The following is an 18,305-nucleotide window of genomic DNA, read 5'->3' as shown; positions in this document are numbered from 1 at the left end:
TCACCATCGGACGGCAAAAGAAATTAGTGCATAAGTCGTCGAAATGCAGTGAAAATACAGAAATATATCAAAATACTGCTAAAGGTAAAGGTAAAAACAGTGCCAAAATAGTAGAATAGAGCTAGACGAAAGCTAGAAAAAACGAGACACCCGAACGAAAATCTGTGAAATATGCTCAAATACAATAAACTCATGTAAACTGCTGTCGCAAATAAAGAACTGCAAAGAAATAAACAAATATACAGGGGTAATATGCTAAAAATAATAATAAAAACTACATGTAAATTATTGTCAAAAATAAATACCTGCAAAGAAAAGAAGCAAAATATAACGTGAAAAAAAATGCTGAAATATAATAAAACTATGTAAATTACAGTCACAAATAAATACCTGCAAAAGAAATAAGCAAATATATAACGAAAAACACAGACCTTAAAAAACAGAATACAGCAGGCTTTTGATGTAAAAACAAGCAACTATATATGATAATCATTACTTGTCTGATTAAAAACTATTTGCGAAAACACTCACACTACGGCTGCAGAAGCTTGGATACTATCTATGTACAGAACGCAGCGACCCCAATGTTCTCAGAAAATAACACAGAAACAGTAGACACACTAACAGTGGATGTACGTTGCAGATGCTACAGACTCTATCACTGTAGTGTCACACGCCGCTTGTACTGTTAAATATCACAGAATACTAGCGGTGTGTAACAATATTTTTTTCTAAACGAGACGACGTCTAATTTTGATGACTAAACACTTACATATTGATGTGAAAACTGTACAACCAAGTGCTTCCAGCCCATGCATCGATAACAAAAAATCCTTCAAAAAGCCGATAACTTGAAAAAACACATAAACATGTTTACTACTTTGGCGAATTTTCTAGACTGGGATTATGAACAAATAATGGACCACACAATATTCTTTCAGAAATTGCGGTTTTCGATCTAACCACGAGACTGTAAGAAAACGATAACTAGTAATGTACTACACAAAAGCAATTAACTTTATCATCTGAAGTTTTAAATGAAATTAGGAAATAACAATTACCTAAATATCTTCTTCTCGTGCCACTCCTAGCGGAGATTGGAAATCATCATGGCCACTGCGACTTTGTTAGCAGCGCGCCTAAAAAGTTCAACCGAACCATTCACGTAGATTACGAAGCCACGATATTTTTCTTCTTCCCACACTTCTTTTGCCCTTAATTTTGCCCTGCATGATATTTCTTAAAAGTTCGTACTTTTCACCTCTCACAATGTGCCCCAAGTATTCCATCTTTCTAGTTTTTATCTCATTTAGAATTTCGCATCTTTTGTCTAAAGTTTGGAGTACTTGCGTGTTAGTGACGCGGTCCATCCATGATATTCTGAGAATGCGCCTATAGCACCACATCTCGAAAGCTTCGATGTTTTTTGTGGTCAACTGTTTTAGTGTCCAAGCCTCTACTCCATACAACAGGGTAGAAAAGACATAACACCGCAGCATTCGTATTCGTAACTTTATATTGATATCACGATTGCAAAAGAGTTTGTGCATTCTATTAAAGACTGATCTAGCGATTTCTATTCTACATCTAATCTCTTTTGTTTGATCAGTATCGTCTGTGATCCAAGCACCTAGATATTTATAACAGGACACACGCTCAATCGTTGTATTGTCTATTACAAGATTAGCTCTGATGTTCTTTGATTTCGTGACCTAAATATGCATATAATTATTTAACAATAATGTCCGCTAGATTGTACCCCTAAAATAGTACCAAATAGCCAATAAGGCTAGTCGTTCGATAGATAGATAGTATGTTATTGTTATTGACCAAAAAATCAACCGAATCGACGACTTTGACAAAACACAAAAAATATGTGTAGTAGAACCACTGAAAGATCAAAAGACTGATATTACCGATCAACAAAACCAATAGTGATCGATAGGGTCTGTGACAAGCAAACGCAAGGACAATAACAAAACGGCACTAAGCTTGAAACATCCAAACAGCTCAACGTTCAACAATGTGCAAGGTATCGATGGAAAGGGGAGGTGGTAATGAATATGTTAAGATAAAAATAAAACGCAAAGACATTGCCAAAACGGCACTAAGCTTGTAATACCCAAACAGCTCAACGTACAACAACGTGCAAGGTATCGATGGAAAGGGGAGGTGGTAACGAATATGTTAAGATAAAAATAAAACGCAAAGACATTGAAAAAAAACGGTACTAAGCTTGTAACGTCCAAACGGATCAACGTACAACAATCTGCTACTAAATGACATCGGCAAATAGAATACCATTTTCGTTAGAAGCACAAACTAGAAGAGAAAAGTTACTCTCATTTAAGATTAAATGATACCATTCTCTTGGTGACTCTTCGTAATCCTTTGTCATATCATCTGACAAAAGAGCATTAATGTCGTCGACACTGAAAAGAGCCAGATATTCGCTTTTTGACAAAATAGGCATGTTTTAACTGAATACTTAAGAACAAAGAACTGAACTCTCAAAACTGTCTCACTAGACTAAAAGAGTCCTTACGAAGTCGTTAAATTTATCTACCAGTACAGCTTCCCTACCGTAATTGATTATTTTACGTATGCGTCATTAACACGGTCAAAGCTCAAAGTGTGTCTTAAGATGGTAAATGTATTAGGTTATATGGTCTCTGCGTACTTCTGTTTACGTGTCACAGATGGCTCTGTGTGTCTGCCCGTCTCTGCGTCGAATGTCGCGTGATTCACGTCATTTCACTTCAAATGTCACGTGAAATGACGTGAATCATGCGACATTCGACGCAGAGACGGGCAGAGACACACACTGTGACACGTAGACAGAAGTACTCAGAGACATAAAGAGCCATCTGTGACACGTAGACAGAAGTACGCAGAGACCATATAACCTAATACATTTACCATCTTAAGACACACTTTGAGCTTTGACCGTGTTAATGACGCATACGTAAAATAATCAATTACGGTGGGGAAGCTGTACTGGTAGATAAATTTAACGACTTCGTAAGAACTCTTTTAGTCTAGTGAGACAGTTTTGAGAGTTCAGTTCTTTGTTCTTCATTCAGTTAAAACATGCCTATTTTGTCAAAAAGCGACTATCTGGCTCTTTTAAGTGTCGACGACATTAATGCTCTTTCACTAGATGATATGACAAAGAATTACGAAAAGTCACCAAAAGAATGGTATCATTTAATCTTAAATGAGAGTGACTTTTCTCTTCTAGTTTGTGCTTCTAACGTAAAATGGAATTCCGATGTCATTTAGTAGCAGATTGTTGTACGTTGAGCCGTTTGGACGTTACAAGCTTAGTACCGTTTTTTTCAATGTCTTTGCGTTTTATTTTTATCTTAACATATTCGTTATCACGTCCCCTTTCCATCGATACCTTGCACGTTGTTGTACGTTGAGCCGTTTGGGTATTACAAGCTTAGTGCCGTTTTGTTATTGTCCTTGCGTTTGCTTTTCACAGACCCTATCGATCACTATTGGTTTTGTTGATCGATAATATCAGTCTTTTGATCTTTCAGTGGTTCTATTACACATATTTTTTGTGTTTTGTCAAAGCCGTCGATTCGGTTGATTTTTTGGTTAATAACATACTATCTGTCTATCTAACGACTGGCCTTATTGGCTATTTGGTATTATTTTAGGGGTACAATCTAGCGGACACCATTGCTAAATAATTATATGCATATTTAGGCAATTGTTATTTCCTAATTTCATTTAAAACTTCAGGTGATAAAGTTAATTGTTTTTGTGTAGTACATTACTAGTTATCGTTTTCTTACAGTCTCGTGGTTAGATCGAAAACCGCAATTCCTGAAAGAATATTGTGTGGTCCATTATTTTTTCATAATCCCAGTCTAGAAAATTCGCCAAAGTAGTAAACATGTTTATGTGTTTTTTCAAGTTATCGGCTTTTTGAAGGATTTTTTGTTATCGATGCATGGGCTGGAAGCACTTGGTTGTACAGTTTTCACATCAATATGTAAGTGTTCAGTCATCAAAATTAGATGTCGTATCGTTCAGAAACAATATTATTACACGCCGCTAGTATTCTGTGATATTTAACAGTACAAGCGGCGTGTGAAACTACAGTGATAGAGTCTGTAGCATCTAAAACATAAATCCACTGTAAGTGTGTCTACTGTTTCTGTGTTATTTTCTGAGAACACTGGGGTCGCCGGGTTCTGTACATACACACTGTACTCACAGCTGTCATATGCTGCCATCTCTTTTATTGAGATAATTTGGCCTTTTTTGGATTCTACGATTTGTTTGGCCTATATAGTCTGCACAAGGAATTTCATAAACTCCGTGTTGTTCATTTGGAATATTGTCTTTGATTGATCGGACAAGAGAGGAAAGTTGTTGTTGGAGGGTAAATATTGTCTTTATTCCTCTTGATTTTAGAATTTGTCGTACGGTCGTTGCATCCGCAGAGGTATTTTCTGTATCTGTATGTAATTCGGCCGACGCTTGTGAGGCGGAGCGCAGGTTCTTCGCCTCCATCCTCGATCTCGTGGTTATGGTGTGTACTTGTACCACACTTCACGTGAAGTTCACCGGTGGTCTGTAGTCCTCAAAGGCCCACCAACAATTCAGAATACTTTAACAGTTCAATGGTTCTTACTTGACGGTGTATTATTTTCTTACATCTATTGAATATGAGTATTCTAATTGCGGTGTACACCCTAGATTTCACAGAGATGCCAGCCCTTCACGTTTCGTCGTGTGGTTGAGCACACACCCCACGAGGTATGTAGGAACAACGTCGGAGTGACGACTCTGACGTTGGTGCTACGCCTCACATGTTACCTACCGCGGAAACAATCTTATGTCTTGTAAAGATGTTGAATATTTCCGTCGGGAAGGTTTCTCGGCGAAGCGCGACTTCAGTTTGGTCACCGAGTGAGGAGCGATTCTAAGTTCACGTGGGACTTTTATTCATTCCTAACCGTCGGTGGTCCAGGGGAACACTGTTCCAGTTCGGCACGATCTGAAATGGGTATAAGGCACATTGTCTTTCTTATGTCAAAGATCGATGCCTACTCAGGCAGGGAATGTTCACTCTGAGCTGATAGTTTCTTTCGTGAGGTGATACTATTAAACTTTTCTTCACCTCGGCGAAAGACTGACCAACATTCGCTTGGGTTCCTACACCTTCTTGTGAATGCTTCGTAGTCAAATAGACTTCGTACTTATTCACTATGAAAGCATACGGACTTTTCTTCAAACGAAGTCTTCTCACAAGGGTTCACTCTTGGGTAATAATAATAAACGTTCAATTTTCAAGAGGCACTCGGCCAACAAGGTCTAGCAGGGGCTAGTGGTGTAAGACGACTAGCTCCCGATCGGAAGATGTGCTGCCTTTTTATACACATTTTGCTTGCCATTTAGCAGCGACCTTCCGCCGGGAGGTTAATGATAACGCAGTTAATAAAACTCTTTGTGATTGGCCGGCTAGAGTAACAATCTGGGTCGTGATTGGTCACTTCTGGTGGTACTCACTCGCCTCCAGATACCCGTTGGCAGGGTATTTTTTATTCAAAATTATACAATTTTTTTCAATAATTGGTGAAAACCAGTACAAAAGTCAAAAATAATACATGTATAATAATACATTTTAAAAGACAAACAACATACAAATTCAACTAAGGCATGTATATAAAGGTATCATATAAAAATGGTAACAATTTCAAAATCAAGTTTGAAATAGGCCTTGTACAATATTTAAGGCATGAAAAATATTTGTAAAACTTGTAATTTCAGCTGACTAAAATCTGTCCTGACAACAAGGAAAAAGGTTTTTTTAGGATGTGTAGAACACTTAGGGCGAGTTGTATAAAAGCTGGCTTAAAGTTGGCTTAGTTAAGCCGTGGCTTAAAGTTAAACTAGCTTATCGTGCAAACAGTGTTGTATAATGCTAATCCTTATGATGATTTAGAAAGCGCACGATTACGTCAATTTCACAAAGGTTGGTATTAAATCTGTCAAAAAGATGTCATATTGCAAGTGTTCTATGATAATTATAACCCAAATAAAGAAAGAAGAAGATTATAACCTACTAAAAAGTTTGTATTATTGTTTTGTTAAACTCAATAAATAATAACCGTTGTGTAAAAATTAATTGAATATGGCTAATAGGCAACGTTCAACGAATTTTAATGAGACTGAAATTCAGCTCTTGGCAGCTTTAGTAAAGGAGCATATGAAAGGGGTAAACAAGGAAGAAATCAGGAAGGAAACATGGGATAAAATTACCCAGAAGTTTAATTCGCAAATAGGGGGAGTCTTCCGTTCAAGTAAAGTGCTCAAAACCAAATATAAAAATTTGCGCACAACTGCAAAAAAATTTGCTGATATAAAGCTAAACTATCGAGGCACAGGTGGTGGTCCCCCCAATAATATTATCATAACGGAATTAGATGAGACTATAAAATATATTCATGGTCCGCAAGTCGTTGGAACCACAAGCTCATATGACGATGATGCCGAAGCTAGTGCAGGTAACAAAAAGTGGTTTGTTTATTACTACTTATTTATTATAATTGATATTTTTTTAGCATTAGAAGATGAGAGAGACACTCCAATGATAGTTTGCACTGGTAAGATATTTAAAACCGCTTTTATTATATGGATCATGTGATAAGTAAAATGTGTTTCAGAAAAAGACAAGATTGGAATCCAGGAAGATCTTATTTGTGAGTTCATTGATGAACCTGTAATTGATGAGAACAGTAGTAACAATGCAAACGAAAATATGTGTTCTACAGGTATGTATTGATATTAATAAATAAATAATAAATAGACAATTTGAGGACTCAGCCACAGGACTTTGTAACTAATAATTTGAAAATTATACAGTAGAGCATTAAAAATGCTTTATTTTTATTGCATATGGTGGGAAATTTGTGGTTATCGAGATATTACTAAAAAATATATTTAAAAGAGAGTTAGCTTAAAAAATATGCGGTATTTATTTTTTTATGAAAATATAAAGGTGCTGCTTATAAAATTTAAGCATGTTTAGTGTACGAGCCACAGTTTTCTGTAATTTGTTGTTAATCAAGGTCAGTGTCAACCATTGCCCAGTAGATGTTGGCAGTTATTCTACAACTACAGTAATAAAATGAAGTTTATCAAAAATTTAGTTACAAGGTCCTGCGTTGTGATCCTTTAAATATGTTTTATTTTATTTTACAGAAACTGACCATATAAATTGGAAGTCTTACACACCTAGTACTTTACGCACTCCTGTATCCAATGAATTGAAAGCAACTAAAACTAAAGGTATTTTTGTATTGTTTAATCTTTTCAAATATTTTATTTATTGTAACTGTTACAGCGCAACATAAAGATGAACCACTAAAGAACAAAATAGGAAGTTGGGCTAAATCAAAAATACAGCTCACAGAGCTACAAAGAGAACAACATGTGAAAGAACATGAGTTAAAAATGTTGCATTTAAAAGAAAAACACAAAAAAGAACTTGAATTAATGGAAGTTGAATCCAAAATAAGGATGGAGTTTGTACGGAAGGAACATGAAGCAAGGATGAAGAAAATAAATTCTGATGTATAAAAACAATTATGTAATAAGTTTTAATTACCTAATTAATCAATAAATATTTTTTCTACAAATTTTTATTTCTTCTACAGAGAACTACTTACGGAATTCATTAAATAAAATTTAGTGATTTGAATAATATTGGTATTTTTAATCTTAGAAAAATCAAAGATAGTCACATGTAAGTATAGACACATAGTATGAAGGACTGTTAAGACTAGTATGCATTCAAAATTTTTGTTTTTATAATGCACATTAATGTAAAGCTAAGTTTATCTGAGCATTTTCGGCTATAATGTCATCTTAAGAGCAATAAAATTAGCTCTGAAGTTGGCTTTATAACCGAAAGCCCTTAGCCTAACATAGATTTACTTTACTATGATAAACACAAAAATTTACCTGGTCACTGTACTGTACCGGTTCATAATTTATAATTTTTACAATAACGATAATTTTCTGTTTATGTAAATGTTTTTATGTGCTACCATTACTACTAAAACCATTACACTAACATAAACTTACTTGTTTTTACCTTTGAACTAAGTATATAACAACAAAAAATATCATCTAACTGTATACACTTTTATTAAGATATTGGACAAATATAACAAACAGAAAATATTTACATAGAACTTATATATTTAATTATGTATAAGGGCTTGAAAATATTCATTTATTAAAATATTTCTGGTATTATTGCCATTAGGATTACGTCTTCTTGCAGCATATTCATTTACATGCATTGTTAATTGAATAGCATTTACTTCTTCTTCGTTCACATGTGGAACCTCATCATTCATGTAAGTTGCAATATTGTGCAAAATTGCAGTTGCAACTACAATAGGTTCCACTTTTTCTTGTTTTAACCTTATTCCTAAAGCTAGAATAGGAAAACGACGTTTCCATATGCCAAAACATCTTTCAATTCTATTACGAGTACGTATTTGGGCTTCATTAAAAAGTTGTTCAGCTCTAGTTGTTGGATTATTTAAAGGGGTAATCAAATAGCGTGTAAGTGGGTACCCACTATCTCCAATTATTAAACTTTCTGCTCCATACACATTTGCTTCCATATTGACACGCAAGCGAGAATGACGGAATATCATAGAGTCATGTGCAGATCCATGCCATCTGCAGACTAAGTTCATTATAATTAATCTGGAGTCACAAATCGCTTGCACATTGTATGAAAAAAATCCTTTTCTATTTCTGTAGATTTCAGGTTGATTACCTCCTGGAGATATTATTTTTATATGAGTACAATCCAAAGCACCTACACATCTTGGAAATCTACAAATGTTATAAAAGCCTTGACGAACACTATCAATTTCTTCATTGGTTTGTGGCATTTGTATGAATTCATTTTTTAGTGCAGCTATGGCATGTATTACTCTTGTTATAACACGACTGCTAGTTGCTTTATCTATACCATTTAGGTCTCCAATCACGTACAACATTGAACCTGTGGCCAAAAATCTGAGAGTAGCAAAAAGCATTTGTGCGGGAGACAGTGCATGATTCCTAAAAAATAACATATTAAATTTTCAATCAGACGTACTAAAATACCTATACCAACCTAAATGTTCTTGAAGTAATTGAGTGAGCAATTTTATTCAAAACATAGCGCACTACAGGTTTTGACATTCTAAAACGATTTCGAAATTCTTCGTCAGTCCACTTCTGGAAATGGTCAACTCGAGCTCTAAAATGTCGAGGAGCCCGATTTACAAGAACCACCAATTCTGCAAAATCTTCATCATCGGTCATATCGTTAATAACATCCAACAATTGATTAGCATTCATGGCTTTTAAAAGATTTTTTTAACATAAAACGGTCACACAACAAATATTAAAATTTTTAGGTTGACATTAGTTGAAGTTGACAGAATAAACACAAATTTTTAAGCGCGTGCTTAAAAGTTAAACCGTCGCTAAAGCTGGTTTACAGTTAAGCTGGCCAAATGTAGGGTTTAAAGTTTTATACAACACAAATCGAACGTAAACTCGATTTAATCCGCATGCTTAACGTTAATCACTCTTTATACAACTCGCCCTTAGTGGAGATTGGCAATAGTGACAGATTGGTTTAGGTGAAGAATCAATTAGGTGGCCATGTGTAAATCTGGTGTGACCGATACGCAATCTTCTAGCGACAACCATCTCATTTCTAGGTAAACCAGGGATAACGAACCGCTCAATCGTCTGATCTATTTGATGTAAAAGTGTAGTGGATTGGCTCCAATGATTCTGCCAGTAATTTCATACGAGTTTCTTTATACTAGTTTTTAGGTCACTGGCGATTTGTATATTACGTAGTGTACAATTGGATACAGCATCTGTTTTGGCAAAGCGATCGGCGTTGTCGTTACCCGTAATCCCGATGTGGGAGGGAATCCATATGATAGTGATATGGATGTCGTGGATGATAAGGTTTCGGTAAGTGTCATGGATTTTTTCTACAAGATGGTGATTAGTGAATAGATTATTGATGGACTGGATAGAGGCGAGGGAATCTGTACAGATGGAAATATGTTGATTGGGTGCTGTGCAGAGTTTGAAGGCTTGGTAAATAGCATACAGTTCACCAGTGTGAACGCTGCATGTGGCAGATATTTTACATGATCTATCCCTAATAGTAACCGCACAACCAACCCCCATTTCGCTCTTTGATGCGTCAGTGTAGAGGACCCGATCGAATTTCTTAAAATTAAGAATTTCTAGTAAGGATTTCCTAATCAAATCTCGGCTGGTTTCAGCCTTACTCAACTTTGTAAGTGACACATTAAATTTCGGTAAAGTTTTGGTCCAAGGAGAATTCTGCGGGATCGGGAGAGGGTTAGTTAGCGATAATTTTATATGTGGTATTAAAGTTGGAAGTAGGAGGGGGATAGTATGTATGCGTGAAGCAGGAGGGTGAGTACTTGTAAGTTGTGAGTTGGGTAATGTCAGCATTGTCTGTACTGGATTAGAAAGGTTAGTTGAAGTACAGGCAGCATAAGAAAGGAAGAGATATTGGCGCCTAAGCTAAAGAAGGGGTGCGTTGGCTTCACGCTAGAGGCTCTCAGCTGGACTACTACGGAAAGCTCCTAAACAGAGGCGGATAGCAGTATTATGTACTGAATTAAGAGTTTTTAAAGTTTGTTTCGGATGCTGACATATATATATATATATATATATATATATATATATATATATATATATATATATATATATATATATATATATACGAAGTAACAAGAAGTCCAGAGACCTCTCTCTGATAGTAAATTAGGCGAACCGCAAATTCAAAGCCTCTTACTAGAGACTTTTTAACGACGCTAGAAGTATCTTTTTACTTCAATATGCATCTACGATTCACCTTTGAAAATTACTATCTTTTTCGCTCTTTACGTAGAGAAAGACGTTTAAATGAAAGTAAAAGATTGCATTTCATTTCAATCAGAACTCCACCATTGCTCTACACGTGTTTCGAGTTATTCAACTCATCTTCAGGAGCACTTGTGGAAGTTCCACAAATCTTTCACCACAAGCTCTTTCATGGTCCTTCAAATACGGATGAATAATTATTACCAGCTACCAGCAAAGCTATAAAGAAAAAAACAACTTTATTCCTAAAAATACGACGCCATATTTGCCGGATAACAACTCCACGAGGCTGTATTTTGCATAAAAACTGGTTGTGTACACTAAAACTGGATAAAAACAACGTCAGTCCATTCCTTTTACTTTACTTTACTTTACTTTACTTAATCAGTAGAACCCATTTGTACCTTTCGGTGTTGGGCCGTTTACAATACAATTCACTAAATTACAATATTTGACAGTCTTCTGAGGTGTCCTAGCTCTTAACGAACTTTCTCCATTCCTTCCTATTGGATGCCATCTGTGTTGCTTCCTGCCAAGTCTTACCTTTACTCTGCAGTATCTGCGAGATGTCACTGTTCCATTCTTTAATGGGTCTTCCTCTTCTGTTCTTCCCTATTGTTTTGGCGTCCCACACTCTTTTTACTTGTCTATTATTGTCCATCCGGGTTAGATGTCCGAACCATGCCAATTTTTTCTCTTTGATTGACTCGAGTATCGGTTTGATTTTGAGTATTTCTCTTATTTCTTCATTTCTGATTCTATCAGTTCTTTTTACTCCTATCGTTCTTCTGAGGTATTTCATCTCTGCTGCCTGAATTCTGCTCTGATGTCTTTTGTTTAATATCCAATTTTCTGCTCCATATGTCACTGTAGGTCTATATATTGTTTTGTATATTGTCATCTTGGTCTTTGTTGATATTTCTTTGTTATTAAGGAATCCTCTATTTAGTGCTTGGAATAGTTTTCCTGTGTTTTCCATTCTGTTGTTAAGATCATCCTCGATGTCTCCTTTGTTGTTGATTACTGTTCCTAAGTATTTGTATGAATTTGTCTGTATTATTTTTTGTTGGTCTATCATTACTTCTATTTGATCTTCCGTCCCTTGTTTCCTTGATATTTTCATTATTTGAGTCTTCTCTTTGTTTACGTTTAAGTTGTATTTGTTTGCTTCTAGGTTCCATTTCTCTAAGTTGTATTTCAGTTTTTCTGCAGTTTCCGCAATTAATACTATGTCGTCTGCAAATATACACATCTCAGCATTTATCATTTGCATTTTGTTTTAACCGATGCAGTATTTCTTGAATGTTTTCTTACATTCTTTCACTATCTCATCTATTACATTTATGAATAGTACTGGGCTGAGACTTCCCCCTTGTCTAACTCCTTGGGTTGTTTCAAATGGTTCTGACTGTATATTTAACATTCTTACTGTATTTGTTGTTTTCATGTATATACTCTTTGTTGCTTCTATCAGTTCTTCACTTACTTGTTTCTTCTTTAGGCTTTCCCATATATCTTTTCTTTTGACTGAGTCGAATGCTTTTTCCATGTCTATAAAGCTCAGATGTATTTCTTTATTTTTCTTTAAGGCTTTTTCTATTACTTGTTGCATGGTGAATATATGGTCTTGTGTGTTGTGTCCTTTCCTGAATCCACTTTGTATATCCTCTAATTTATGTTCTATTTCTTTTCTAATTTTCCTTTCTATTATGGTTTCGTATACTTTTGCTGCTACACATAGTAGTGATATACCTCTATAGTTCCTACAGTCTCTTGTGTTTCCTTTCTTGTATATAGGTATAATTACTGCATTTGTCCATTCTCTGGGTATTACTTTTCTCTTCCATATTAGGTTATATATGTATAACAATTTTTCTTTTGCTTTTACTTCTATATATTTCATCATTTCTGGTGCTACTTCATCGCTTCCTGGTGCTTTTCCAATCTTTATCTTTCTTATTGCTTCTTCCAGTGCTTCTTTTTCTATAGTTTCTGGATTTTCTGTGTTTCTCATGGATACTCTCCTGTTGTGGCTTTCCTTCTCCATTGTATTCGCTTGATTTCAATTCAGTATCAGCTGAAAATGTTCCCTCCATCTTTCCATTATTGTCTTATCGTCGTTTATTATTGTTCCTTCCTTGTTCATTATTTGTTTCAGTTTCGTTTCTTTGTTGCTTCTTAGGTTTTTCAGGGTCCTGTAAAATAATTTTACGTTTTCTTTGCTGTTTTCTTCCATTTTTTCCCCGAATTTTTCCCAACTTTTCTTTTTCTCTCTCTTAACTATCTCTTTAACTTTTGTTCTTTGTCTCTTATAATTTTCATATTTTTGTTGTGTTTTGTCTTGGATATATTCTTTCCATAATTTCTTCTTTTCTTTTATTTCTCTTTTCACTTCATCGTTCCACCAAGATGTTCGTTTCCCTCTGTTGTTATTTCTTGTGGTTCCACATATTGATTTAGCTGTTTTTATCATCGCATTTTTAAATTTTCCCCATTCTTCTTCTATTGTTTCTGTTATTTCATGTTCATTGTCCATCTCTTTCTCTAGTCCTTCTGAGTATCTTATTCTCGTTGTTTCTTCCCTTAGTTTATAAATTTTTATTATTTCTTTGTGTTTTCTGTTTATGTTCTCATTTCTTTTTATTTCTTTTCTTTTGCTTTTGAATGTGGTTTCTAGTAGATAGTGGTCACTACCAATTTCATAACTCCTTTTTACCCTTACGTCTCTTATCCAGTTCTTCTCTGTTTTTTGCACTATAGTATAGTCTATAATTGATTGTTCGTCTCTTGATTTGACTTCTCTTGTGATCTTGTGTATCCTTTTATGTTGGAAGTGTGTGTTCATAATCACCAGGTTATTGTCTAGACAGAATTCGAGTAGTAATTTTTCATTTTTGTTTAGTTTGTCCTCCCCATAAGGTCCGATGACATTGTTCCATTTTTCTTTCCCCACTCTGCTGTTCATGTCTCCTGTGATAACAATTTTCTCTGTACAATCATTTATCACTTCTTGTAATTTATCCCAGAATTCATTCTTTTCGTTTTTTGTTGCGTCTTCATCTGGTCCATAACATATGATTAGGTTTGTATTGGTTTCTTCTGTCTCCATATCTATGTTTACTCTTAGTATACGTTCGTTGTAATATATCCAATTTTTTATTTTGTTGATACTCTCCTTCTTTATCATGCACGCTACTCCTGCCTGAGCTCTCTTCGTTTCTTCCACTCCACTGTATATTAGTAACATTCCGTTTTCTAATATTATTGATCCTTTTATTTTTTTCTTTGTCTCTGTTATAGCTACTATTTCAATGTTCTTATCTCTAATTTCTTCCCTCAGTTCTATTTCCTTCCCATTTATACCTCTCACATTCCATGATGCCATTTTCCAAATTGTTTTGTTCTTTTCTGTGTTTAAGTTGTACTTCAATTTGTTTTTACTTCCTTTTGTGTTATTATCTGTAGATCTGCTCATGTCCCTGTTCTGTGCCTGTTTTGTTTCTCGGTCCGTCATTGTGTTTTCTTCAGCTAGTTTTTTGAACCAGTTGGTTCTGTATTGTATGTTATTTTTTCTATCCGGCTTGTTTTTTGATTCCATTTCCACTTAATGCCTTCTATAATTATGAAACCATATCCAATTTTTGTCCTTTTCCCATTAGTCTTTTCATCTGCTGCTATCTTCCTAAGATTTCTTTGTATCTCTATCTCTTTTAATGTTAGGTCACATTCTATATATACTCTATGTTGCTTATAGTTTATTAGTTGACCCTTGGCTTTCAGTATTTTCATTTTATCTTCGAATTTTTTACATTCGATAACACACATTGTTTCATTTATCTTTTGTACCCTATTTATTTCTGATTTTACTCCCATTTTTGTTTCTATGAAGTTCTCCAGTTGCTCTACTTCTATTGTGTCTATTGGTAAGCCTCTCATTATTAGGTTATTTTTCTTCTTTTCTTTCTGACATGCTTCCAAGGCTATTTCTATTTTATCTATTCTTTGTTTCATCGTTGTCATTTCTTTCTTTAGATTTTCATTTTCTCTTATTATTTCTTCCATTTGCAATTTGTATTCACTATTTTCCTTCCTAATTTCTTTTAGTTCCTCAATCATATTACCCATTGTATTTTTTATCTCTTCCAGATCCCTGTTTTTCTTTTTATTATCGCTTGCTATTTCTCTCATTAGTTCCATCATTTCGTTCTGGCTGCTGGTTTCATTCGTTGTTGGTTTCGACCTGTCTGTCGTTCGGCTCACTTTTCTGCTCCTGCTAAATATGACTATCTCCTCTTTTCTTTTTCTTTTACCATCTTCATCAACCTTACCATCCGCCATCTTTCTTCTTATTCAAATAATTAAAGTATTTATAAATATAAATATTATAAGTAACGGTTACGGATCTCGACAAGCGCCGCGCCTACCTCTACAGTTAAATTTTAGCAATTATTCTCGATCCTAACCAGTTTCGACTTCTACCACTTGTAAATACAAAAATACAATCAATATCAAAACAGCAAATAAATTCAGCCTTTATAATTCTGTATAGTTTTACCGAAACCTGAATAACAGACCTATTGTTTTTGTTGATAATTATTATTGTTTATCGTTCTTAATCACCCGTCCAGCGCAAAAAGCTCAACTCGTTTCGACCACTCAGAAGTTTCACTTTTATCCGTAGGGCAATTAAAACTAACTATTAATTTAATACAGTTCAAAATCAGATAACTGATTATTTACTTACATAAAGGTCCTTTTTAAATACACTTTACACTAATTTGCATGCAGATTACACTCGAAACCACCCAACATTGGAATTTAATTTCGGAGCGACACTACACACGTCCAAATAGTCTGACCGCCAAAACCTAATTCCCATTCCGTTTATCATTTTCAAAACATTTACAGTCTCTGTTTGATTTATTTTACATGGTTTTCACCAAATTATATTATATTATTTTGAATAGTAATATCAATAACCTCACGGAAGCAACTAACAGCTCTCTCATCGCACAGCTCATCCCTGCCCGGATAGGTATGGATCCTCGAGATTGGGAAAGACAGTGTGTCTTAAAGCTATTTCTGATCGTGCCGAACTGGCACAGCGTTCAACTGGACCACCAACGTTTAGGAGTAAATAAAAGCCACAGGTGGACTTAGAATTACTCCTTACCCGGCCGCCGAGCTGAGGTAGCACTTTGTCGCTAGAAACCTTTCGACAGAAACAATCAAAGTCCTTACGGGACATAAGGTTGTGTGTAGTCGACTACACGTTGAAGCGTGAAGGGCCGGCATCTTTGGGAGATCCAAGACGTAGACCGTGATCAGAATACCAAACATAATACGTGTAAGAGAAAATTCATTGTCACGTAAGAACACTCGAACTGATAAAGTATTTTGCATTGCTTTTGGTGATTACAGAGCCACCGGTGAGGTTCTCGCTGAGTATAGAACGAAAACCCACAAATATATCCACGAGGATGAGGATGGAGGCGAAGAACCTTCCCTCCCTCTCACGAGGGGCGGTCGAGATGCATCCAGAGACACCTAATACCTCGGAGCATGCTCCAACCGTACTACACCAACAGTCAGCAAGATTGTAGAAATAGTAATACTAAGCATACTATAACAGCTGAATTTAATGACAAACAGTGCACAGGTGCAGCAAATTAACAAAACCCCAAAACCTGGGCACGAAGAGCCCACATCCTCGGGCACCGATAGCCGAACTGGGCGCAGCCCGGAGCGGAGACTCGAGGACCGAGAAAGCAATTTCAATTTGATGATACGTCACTAGAGAAAGCAGGAAAAGACCGCCTCACACTAGCGTTGATCGGGTTAGGATATCGTGTTGGAGTTCTTGTACCCAGGACTTCCACACGAAAAGCATTTGGCTGATAGTAAGCCCCTATCGCGCATCAGACTGCTATAGGGGGGAAAGGGATGGTCTGGAGTATTGGGGCACAGTAGAACGGTGGATGGTCTGGAGTGGTTCCTGATAACACGAATCAATACACCTTGCTCAAATGAATTGTAACACCCGAATGTCATTCGAAAGGATGTGCAAGTCTTTCTGACTGAGTTTAATCAAATTGCTTGCTTATAAATATAAATTGTACGTACAAGATTAAAAAAAGAACATTACCAAATACGATTTGAGCAGTGAATGATTTAAGTGAAGTAGTTGGTACTAAGTCGAATTCATTTCACTGCTCATTTGAGGTGAATTTCCTTGCCATACTCTGCCAGAGCTAAATTCTAACCTAACGCGATAATATAAAAGTCATTAACTTTTTACCAAGTGAAGAATAATATGGCAAAGTACACTCTATAAAATGACTTACGTTCATATATAGACATGTCTACCGGAATATAAAGCATAAGCCCCTGAAACGATTCCTTAAAAAACATCATATTTAGGTAGGAAAAACTACAGTGCAGAACATAGCCATACAATGTTTATTGCAATATAGTTTTCTTTATTAGAATTAAATAAAAATTAACAATTAAACGAATACTAAGTTCAACATTAATGATGTTTTCTAATTGTATACGTATAATGTAATATGTTCAAACGTTCAATTAAACTGTTTAAATTATTACATTGGAATAAGTATATTTATTTAATATTTATATTTGTATATTTTTAGGTTGAACAAAGAGATGTTCCTGGTATCGACTGTGCCTACTTAGCTATGGATACTGAAGAAGGTGTAGAAGTCGTATGGAACGAAGTGCAGTTTTCGGAGAGGAAGAATTTCAAATCTCAAGAGGAAAAAATACAACTCATTTTTGAAAATCTCACACAACTGGAGCATCCCAACATTGTCAAATTCCACAGATATTGGACTGACACTCATAACGACAAGCCTCGGGTACGTTTTCTATTTCGATATTCCATCGACATATTTCATATTTAGTTCAGATTTCATATTCAGTACCAAAAGACGTACCCTGTTTGTGACATAGCCCCCTCCAGGCAGTTGTTTTGAATAGTATGGAGCTCTATGACAAGAACATATATTCCTGCAGTCGAGTTTTTGGAGATACTGTCGTACGGCCGTAGTGTCCTCCTGGTATTCAGGGGTTTCTGGACGATCTACGACAGCCGCTCTCGAAGAGGATCTCAAGTTTCGAGAGTCCATCTTCGTTTCAAGGAGTTAAATTTGGATACCGGCCTCTACAGGCGAGAAGCTCCGCCGAGCCTTTGTGATAGGTGAGCGGTCACCGGCAATCAGAATTCTCTAACAGTTCGAGCTTTCTTACAGATAATATTTCTTACAATGACTTAATTTGTGTTAGAATTCTGATGCGTAGTGTATACCTCAAATTCCACAGAGATGTCGGCCTTC

At 35.6% G+C, this 18,305-nt stretch overlaps 2 protein-coding genes across 4 annotated transcripts in view; both read left to right on the top strand.

Annotated features, from left to right (window-relative positions):
- Nucleotides 1-18,305, top strand: part of Madm (MLF1-adaptor molecule) — an 800,745-nt gene that overhangs the window by 287,663 nt on the left and 494,777 nt on the right. For 2 of the 3 annotated variants that reach the window (XM_072523210.1, XM_072523212.1), the window contains exon 2: nt 17,604-17,828. The exons of the other annotated variant lie outside the window; for it this stretch is intronic. In XM_072523210.1, the coding sequence (XP_072379311.1) occupies nt 17,604-17,828 (225 nt within the window). The remainder of the gene's footprint in view (nt 1-17,603; nt 17,829-18,305) is intronic. 3 annotated transcript variants of the gene reach the window in all.
- On the top strand, nt 5,977-7,602 carry LOC140433071 (uncharacterized). Its single transcript, XM_072521133.1, has 5 exons — nt 5,977-6,527; nt 6,585-6,626; nt 6,687-6,794; nt 7,225-7,311; nt 7,367-7,602. Exons 1-5 carry the CDS (start codon nt 6,155-6,157, stop codon nt 7,600-7,602), a joined length of 846 nt encoding a protein of 281 aa, XP_072377234.1. The 5' UTR covers nt 5,977-6,154.

This window comes from Diabrotica undecimpunctata, chromosome 2, assembly GCF_040954645.1.
Source record: "Diabrotica undecimpunctata isolate CICGRU chromosome 2, icDiaUnde3, whole genome shotgun sequence".
Lineage (NCBI taxonomy): Eukaryota > Metazoa > Arthropoda > Insecta > Coleoptera > Chrysomelidae > Diabrotica > Diabrotica undecimpunctata.
Note: the sequence above shows the minus strand (reverse complement) of the source record. Positions and strands in the feature narration are given on the sequence as shown.